General features: G+C 31.9%; 1 protein-coding gene across 4 annotated transcripts; it reads right to left on the bottom strand.

Moving 5' to 3' along the window:
• Window positions 1-712: 712 nt before the first annotated feature.
• Window positions 713-8,967, bottom strand: LOC104222001 (sugar carrier protein A). Of its 4 annotated transcripts, none has more exons than XM_009773178.2 (5): window positions 8,860-8,967; window positions 4,897-5,110; window positions 3,636-3,955; window positions 2,317-2,943; window positions 713-1,511 (listed from the first exon to the last, which is right to left on the bottom strand). In XM_009773178.2, the coding sequence occupies exons 2-5, from the start codon at window positions 5,039-5,041 to the stop codon at window positions 1,059-1,061; spliced, it is 1,545 nt and encodes a 514-aa protein (XP_009771480.1). In that variant the 5' UTR covers window positions 5,042-5,110; window positions 8,860-8,967; the 3' UTR covers window positions 713-1,058. The 4 variants fall into 4 exon arrangements, with proteins under 4 accessions (XP_009771480.1, XP_009771479.1, XP_070018892.1 ...); XM_009773177.2 differs by lacking the exon at window positions 8,860-8,967 and adding an exon at window positions 5,962-6,084; XM_070162791.1 differs by lacking the exon at window positions 8,860-8,967 and adding an exon at window positions 5,962-6,077 and having other exon boundaries at window positions 4,897-5,114.
• Between the last annotated feature and the right edge of the window lie 521 nt (window positions 8,968-9,488).

The raw sequence follows: 9,488 nt of genomic DNA on the forward strand, positions 1-9,488 counted from the left end.
GTACTTATAGAGTAATACTTTTAGAGATGAATTTATGTTTTATGTATTGATGGATTAAAAATAATTTCTATATTCATATCATTATAAGGTAACTAGTATTAGTGTACGCGCGCTGCGCGTATTTCCCGTCTCGTATGTATAATTGTTGTAAGAAAATTACATAAATAATATTTTAAAATTTTTGTGTTCATTATAAAATAAAAATATTAAGCTCCTGAAATTATTAAACTGTAGATCCTATATAGCTAACTCAATCCAAAAAAAATATTAAGATTCGTGTTTAAATGTCGGCATTTGAATAATTTTACATGCTTGTGTACTTTCCTTGAATGAACTTTTATGTCTTCTCTTTAGTGCTGATCTCGTGAAAAGTGCTGATCTCGTGAAAACTATTGCTCATCACGATAAGCATCCTAAATGCTACGTATATAAATTTATTTTCAATTGGTAAAATTTATATAAAGTAAAATATTGCAGTTGATTTCAAAGTCTTAAATATTAGGACTCCTACCTAGTTTAATAAAATTTAATGAGTAAAATTTTAGTTGATTCTAAAGTTGTAAATATTATAAAAGTAACTTATATAGGGTAAAAAAATAAAAGGAAAAAATTAATAGTAGATAATCTAAAAAAATAGAAAAGAACGGAGAATTATAGATAAGGTTGTATATGTCGTATTGTCTAAGCACATAATAATCTTTAAAATATTAAATATTAGAAAAAATAATATATAAGGTATTATAGTTATGATACATAATTCAAATAAGAAAAAAGATTTAAAGGTAAAATTCTAATCGATTTGAAATCATAAATATTAAGAGTACTTTCTGTATGGTTCGAATAAAAAAAGATTTAGTAACCAAACTTTTAGGTGATTTCAAAGTCCTAAAAATTAAGAAAATAATTAAATGACTATTTTGTCTAGTGTGAAATCAAATTTTAGAGGGTATAAAAGGCGAACGACATTTCGCTAACGCCTTTTAATATAGTATAGATGTATCCTATGACTACGAGCGCTTTTCTTGAAAGCCATATTCTGCTATCGGCTTCTGGTTCAATTATATAGCGGTCTCCTGACCATTCGTGTTGTTAGCTTGTTGATCATCCAAAACAGTCTTCTTCCAAAACCAATGCTTTTCCCAAAGTCGCATCATCTCTTCAATCGGAACTCCTTTCGTTTCAGGCAAGAAGAGATAGATGAAGATTGTCATAACAACAATCCAACCAGAGAAAAAGAGGAAAATTCCAAACCTCATAACACATAAAAGTGAGAGGAAAGATTGTGCTATGGCAAATGTGAAGAATAAGTTCACAGTCACTGTTATGCTTTGGCCTGCAGATCTTGTTTCCAAAGGGAAAATTTCACTTGGCACTGTCCAACCAAGTGGACCCCATGACCATCCAAAGGCAGCTACAAATAGGCAGATAAAAATCACTACTATAATTGAGTAACCTCTTGTTAGCTCCTTGTCACTACCAAATTTGAGTCCCAAGATTATGGCAACAATAACCTGTAAGAAAAGTAGATTATCTTCATATAATTTATCGATGAATTTAACTTCTATACACTGACAAGATAAGAAAAACTTACTTTATCATATCACCTAACAAATAACTACAAGTAATTGTTCATAGAAAGTGAGAGTAGTAACGCGAAAAATAAGACATTTTACATGCTACGACTGGTTAAAATATATTACAGGGTAGCAGGGTGCACTAAGCTCCCGCTATGCGCGGGGTCCAGGGAAGAGTCAAACCACAAGGGTCTATTATAAGCAACCTTATCCTGTATTTCTGCAAGAGGCTGTTTTCACGGTTCAAACTCTTGACCTCCTGGTCACATGATAGCAACTTTACCAGCTATGCCAAGACTCCCTTTCAAATAACAAATAACTACAAGTAATTGTTCATAAAAATAAGGCAGGTTACATGTCACGATAAGACAGGCTACGTGTCACGATAGGTTAAAATACACTGAGTTTAAAAACTTTTTTCATATGGAAGAAAGGTTGATTGTTATATATTCAATATGCAGTTCTTAACCAAATGTGGTTGAATCTTCCTTTACTGATTTACTGCTTTACACTAAAATTATGTAAGATTAGTGTTTTGTATTTTTTGGATGTATTTAGGTAATAGTCCTTTGTCAGCAATATAAATTTGCATCCTAAATTTTTTTTCTTGCATTAACTCATTTCCTTGTTATTTAGGACATAAAAGTTTTGTACTGGAAGGATTCATCGTAAATTGACTAATTTTACACTGACTGTCACTTAGGATATAGAAACGTGGATCGAGTAGTTAGAATATCTTTACCTGGCAGACGATCATTTGGATTCCACCACCAATAAGCAGAATTCGTCGACCCCATCTATCGACTGTGGCCATAGATACTAATGTAGATGAAGCAAGAACTGCACCAGTTAAAGCTGAGGAATAAAGAGAAGCTGTTCTTTTAAACCCCATACTCTGAAACAACACAGGGGCATAAAAAAGTATAATATTAATCCCTGTAAGTATCTGAAAAGTTGGCATCAAAATAGCCATAATTAACTGTGGCCGGTTTCTCCTTTTCAAAATATTTCTAAACGGATGCTTAATCGATCGCGCCAATTCACTTGCATCAACCATATCTTCAAATTCTGCATCAACATTCTCAGTTCCTCTTATCTTCTCTAAAACTCGTCTTCCTTTTACTTTATTGCCTTGTTCGATTAAGCTGTTCGGTGTTTCTGGAAGTAGTAGGCCTCCGACTGTCATTAAAAACGCCGGTGCTGCAGCTAGGCCTAACGATAGTCTCCATCCCCAGGGATGGAGTTTACTCGTTCCGTAGTTGATCATGTTCGCGGTGAAAATTCCAAGTGTTGTTGCTAATTGAAACATCATGTTTAGACATCCTCTTAGATGTGCTGGTGCCATCTCTGATAAATATAATGGAACTGCCTTCAAACAGTGATAGAGAGTTAAAACAGTCATCTCAAATGATTTCCATACTTGAATTTACATAAAATAATCCAACGTTTTAACTTCTATATACAGACAGTGTAAACTAATCAGATAATTTTAGAGGTTAAGTATAGGGAACATGTCATAATAAACCAAATTAAATGTATATAAGTTACATTAACTAGTGCAGAATTCTGGACATCTTTCCTAGAAGAAATTCGATTTATAATAACTGTCCGTTAGTATGTTGTAAAATAGGGCATCTTACCTGCAATTACAGATTAAAATACATTGATAATGTAAAAATTCGTCGAGAGAAAAAGATGCATTTACCTGTTACAGAGGTGGTGCAATTTGATTCTTTTTCTTTTCAATTTCATATTTATTCATTTCTCTTGGTCTTAAGAGAAGAAAACATGTGACTCGAGAAAATTTTTGGAAAAAAAGTCGTATCATTTTTTATAGTGAATTACACTGTGAGTGTACATAAGTAAAACCTAATTTTTGGATTATGTACAAATAACACAGTATAGCCGACGTGATCACTGAGGATTCATATAGCCGACCTGAACTTGCTTAGGATTGAGATATAGTTATTTTTGCGTACAAATAACAGAATAGGATGATCATTTTCCCTATGGAATATTAGATTCTTTAGCATGCGACAGAATAAATTCAAGGGGAATTACCTGGTTTCCAAAGCCAATGCCAACGCCTAGCATAATTCGTCCCAAAAGAAGCATGGCGAGGTTGATAGCAGAGGCATTCAGAATTGCTCCGACGAAAAAACTAATGCCACCACATATTATACTTGCGCGACGTCCGTGGTTTCTTGTGATCGGAGATGCTACGAGAGATGCAACTAAACCAGCTAAGTACAAAGACGAGGTAAATGCAGCTAGAACTTGGTTATTGTACTTGCAATAGTTGTTTTCGTGCACATGTCTCTTCTTTTGGTACACTGAGTAGAAGAATCGACGAAGAAATTCATCCATTGATGTCACTCCCCCTGTTATTTTGCATTGTAGTTACTAGTGAGGAAAGTAGCTAGGAATATAGAATAGGCGTTGAATACATAATAAAGTAAATAAAAATATGCTCTATCTAACAATTTAAGCTTTTAGATTAGATGATCACATAATTCAACATGATATTAGACGAGCAGAGGTCGCAAGTTTGAATCTCAAAGCTTTTAGGAGAGATGGTCGTATAGTTCAACAACAATGACTAAAGGGCAGCTCGGTGCACTAAGCTGCCGCTATGCGCGAAATCCGGGGAAGGGCCAGATCACAAAGGTCTATTGTACGCAGTTTTATCCTGTATTTCTGCAAGAGGATGTTTCTGACTCCGAACATGTGACCTCCTGGTTACATGGTAGCAACTTTACCAGTTACGTCAAAGCTCCCCTTCCAATAGTAATAACTAATGAGTTTTTTTTACTCTAAATTGAGAATCCATAAACATTATAACAAACAGAGACTCTTCTACCCTTTACCTTAGAAGAAATTTTTGAAAAGAAAGATCAAATTTCTTATTATTTACTGTTCTCTTTAGTTACTTTATGCTACTTTTCAGTCTCTTCCCCCTCCCCCCAAAAAACAATCTTGGAAGTGCAAGAAGTTTCAGAGACTAACTGTTGTTGTCATAACTACGAGTATCAGATCCTCCAAAAATATCACTACATTTGTGTTGGATCCAAAAGAAATGCTATTTTTAAAGAATTTGACTCGGACATAATGGTAATTTTGAAAAATCCGAGCAACATATGGGTAATTAATTCCTTCATCCTTCCTCCAGTTCTAGATTCCCCTCTTTCTCACAGCAAAAAGGAAAAGTAAAGTTCTTTTTAGCTCTTTTGTTAGAATATTCATTTAGTCATCAATGAGAGAGAAGTATCACAAGCAACAGGAAAAGCACTATTTTAACAACTTTATGAAAAATAAGAATCACCTGAAATTCCAATGTCATATCCAAAGAGTGATCCACCAATAGCAGCAACAATACATGCTATGATTACATAAGGAGTGACTCTTCCTTTATATTCTTCAGCTCTTTCTTTTGTTACACCTCTTGGAGCTATTGGCCCTCCTCCCATCTTGGCAAAGAACAGCAATTCTGTGCTCTCCTCTTCACTTATTTGTGTTTAATGTTTATGGCCTGAATTCTACCTTTCAAATGGGAAAATCATTAACAATCAAGAATAAAGAAACCTTTTTCTTGGAAAAACATCACACCCCTTTTTTTTTAATCCCTCTATCTTATTCTATGCGGTACTCTTTCCCTTTTTAGCCCGTCTTAAAAAATATCATATTTTTTTATATTTAGGAACACTTTAGTTTTTCTTTACATACCCAAATCTTTTCATGTTTTTTTGAGCCGGGGTGTATTGGAAACAACCTATTTACCTTCACACGATAGGAGTAATGTAAGCATATAAACTATGTACATTTTTTTAGTACATTTTTGTGGGATCACACTTGTGGGATTGCACTTGGTACATTTTTTTAGTTGTTGTTTAGCTGTAAAATGTTCATTGCACCCTTAATGAGATGATTTACGATCACATAAATATCTATATCTTATTTAGACTATGAGTTTCAAAAGTTTTTTTTCTCTTTTTTCAATTTCGTGCTCAATAAAAACTACTGATCACATAAATTGAGACGAAGGACCATCTTTCTTATCTTTCTCAACATATGCATAATTCTCTTCTGACTCTACTTATAGGACCGCACTTGGTATATTTTTTTAGTTGTTGTTTAGCTGTAAAATGTTCATTGTTACCCTTAATAAAATAATTTACGATCACATAAATATTTATACTTTATTTAGACTATGAGTTTCAAAAGTTTTTTTTCTCTTTTTTTTTTATAGACAAAAGTACTATCTTTCTTATCTTTCTCATAAAGTGATGCTTTTTCATCATATATTTGTACTTGTTTAGCTTCACTTTACTAAATAAAAAATTATAAAGTCTATAAAAACACATGTGACGAAAAGAAAAAGGAGATTCACCTTTTTGTCACCAAATTGTAGCGACGAGTGCTAAGTACTTCGATTAATAGTTTGCGAAATTTCTGTGATGGTGGAAGATTAGAACTGAGTAATTTTGGTTCCTTTTGTTATATACAAAGAAGATTGTTTTCTCAATATATAATTAGTTTATGGTTGGCTTCTCATCTGTGTATTATTGTTCCCTCTACCACTTCCTTTGACTTGACATATAAAATGGCCAATCTTTAAATGATGATAGCAAAACTAAATAAATGAAGTGATGTTTGAAGATAAGAAAGTAGTTACTCTTCTTTTCCCTTTTTTTGTTTAGGTCCTTCATATTTTAACTCATTGAAAGTTTGGCACATGGAAGTTTCTTGGATCAACAAAACACTGCCAAGAATGGAAAGAAATGAACGATTGAAAATGAGTTCAATTTCCACATCTAAAACATTGGCGTAGGTAGGATTTTACATAAGTGGTATCATAATTTAAAAAAAAAATAGACAAATAAATAAATTATTATAATAATAGACGGTGTAATTTTCATACTTATCTCCAATATTTTTTTATTTTTCTTATACGTATCTATTAAATTTTTTGATGAAACGTTGTCTCGTAACACCGACGTCGGACAAGGTGTATATTGCTAGCCAAAAATATATTTACATTAGTGAGATTATAAAATTTATTTTTACATCATAATTTAAATCTATAAAAAAAGAAGAAGATGAAAGTGGAATGGGGAAAAAGGACAAAGTATTACCTATCGTAGTTAGAAGGATATGTTGATACGCAAAACGTGGTCCATATATAGGATTGGAAAAGTTTATACAATAATGTATAATAATTGATTAAAAACTGTATTACTTGAAAAATGTTGCATGTGGTAGTTATTGGTGATGGGTCCCAAAGTAGTATTTTTCTATTAAATATTTGGTTAATTTATTGCTTGTAGAACTTGTGATAATGATGATGCTAGTAACATGGTATTACGTGGCTTCATCTAATTTAATGCATGGGATTAGGTGGGATACTTTGTAGTTTGATCAGAGATTTTGAGTGTTTCACACGTAATAATTTTTTATCCGATCTTCGATATTCATTTAAAGTTTGATTAATTTGGTTTTCATATTAAAAATAATTTCATATGCAGAATTTTAACCAGAAACCTCTAATTAAATATATAAAAGTATATATCACTTCACAATAACCTTTGATGATCATATATAACATCCTAGTTACAATATTTACTCCATCTTGTTTTATTCATCTTCCTTCAATTAGACATATTTAGATATGAAAATGAGCCAAATATTTTATTTTCCGAAATTTTCACATCTTTTTTAGTTACAACCTTAAAAAGCATTAAAAAATTATTTTAAAAGCATAGATGGACTTCCTCTAGGAAAAGATAAGCGCACTTTTCTCACCAATTTAAAAAGTTTTATGCGTTGATATTGTAAATAAATTGTACTCTATCAGATCACTAAAATGACAACTACTAAGTATGGCGGTTGGACATAAGAATTGTAAAATTCGGAAAAAAGGTGAAATTTTTTTTCAAGTGAAAATGGTATTTGAAATTTAGAGTTGTGTTTGGACATAAATTTTATTTGGGTTGTTTTTGAAGTTTTGTGAGTGAATTTTAAAAAATAGCTTTTTGCATTTTTTCAAATTTTCGAAAATTTTCAAAATACATCTTCAAACGAAAATTAAAATTTTTATGAACAAACGTTGATATCGAAAAAAGTGAATTTTTTTGAAAAAATCTTTCCATCAAATTTTATGTCCACTAACTATCTGTGGCAAATGTAGATTGATAACATAAAAAAGTAGAAATAATTTTAAACGAGCAGTGTATAATTTTAAAAAAGAACACCAGCAATCAATGTGAGTGTCTCTTTTTATTTATCCAAATCTCGGTGGAAGGATATAAATTAGTGAGTAATAGTATGTACGTCGTAAAATTAGTCGATATACTAACACAAACATAACCGTTAATTTGATATTAATTCATCAGACTTTCTTGTTGCCCGGCAAGTGGTGTCAGGCAGTGGCGGATGTACATAAATATTTATGGGTGCTTGAGCACCCATTATTTTTAACCGGATTTAGTAAATTTGTATAGGTAATTATAAAAATAATTAAATAAATATAGAGCGAGCACTCATAACTAAACTTTTTTTTCCTCTTCTTTCGAATTTTTTATCGACGAACACCCATCACTTTAAAATTCTGGATCCGCAACTGGTGTCAGTGAGCATGTAGGTTTGGCAATTCAGCAAGTGGAAGATCCACCATCACTCTAGCCTATGTTTGAGCAGAAATGACACTAGATAGCCACTATAAAGGATTATTATTTAGGAATTAGCCAGTTATATAGCATCTATGAGAATGACTATTTGTGCACTTGCCTCTTGAGTAAATATGTTTGACCATATATACTTCAGAAGAGAAGTAAGACTGACAAAATGCTAAAATATCCATTCTTGTTTCTTCTTCTTCTTCTTCTTCTCTCTTTTTTATTTTATTATTTTTTTTATTTTTTTTTGCTTTGGGAAAAAATTAATATAGATGATCCTTTTCGTTTGGGCTGTTAGGTGACAACGATCGATCAATGTTCAATTATTGATTTCTATTTATGTATAAAAATAGAAATAACAAACTTTTTATAACATAATCACATGCATCGAGTGTGTCACATTTGCTAGTTTAAAATGCTGAGTAAAGATATTTTGCAGCCTTTCATCACCCTCAGTCCCACACAAATAAAATAAAGGAAAAAAGAAGCAAATAGTTCATCAAGCTAATTATATTTTGACTATAATACAAGTACTGTGGTGAAATTATAATATTACTACAAAACCACCAAAAAGGAATAAAAAGGAAGAAAAAGAGAAAGGAAATTAGAGTTACCTTAATTCATTTTGTGTATACGTGCATCACACTTGAAATAAAGCTCCACATATCACATGGCTGAAAGTTGAATTTGTTTCAACATTTTGATATTGTGTAATCAAGAAAACACTTGGTTCACCTTTGCGGTGGTCGCATTTGTAGAAGGAGAAACACTCCTACGCCTCTGAGATCACTCAATTTCGATCGGTCATTCTTTATCATATTTATTCTTAATAAAACTTTTGAAGTGACGCAATTTTTGATCTGTCATTTTTTATCATTACTCTCAATAAAACCTCTGAGGTTACTCAATATTCGATCGGTCATTCTTTGTATCATCATTTTGAATTAGACCTTGAGATTACTCGATTTTCGATCGATCCTTATCATTACTTTCAATTAAACTTCTGAGATCGCTTAATTTTTGATTGATCAATCTTTTGTCTTTGCTATCTTGTGCAATGCAGCAACGGGATAATTGAAGTGAAAGAATAGTACTCTTTCATTTTGCTGTTTTTTCTCCTTATTTTGAGATGAATTTGGAGACTCATTCATTGTGTCAGGTTCAGCAACCTTTATGTAAAACTCACTTTTTATTATTTGGTAAGTCATAAATATTAGGGCTTTTTAGCATATGTAACCGAATG

The sequence above is a fragment of the Nicotiana sylvestris genome, chromosome 11, assembly GCF_000393655.2.
Source record: "Nicotiana sylvestris chromosome 11, ASM39365v2, whole genome shotgun sequence".
Lineage (NCBI taxonomy): Eukaryota > Viridiplantae > Streptophyta > Magnoliopsida > Solanales > Solanaceae > Nicotiana > Nicotiana sylvestris.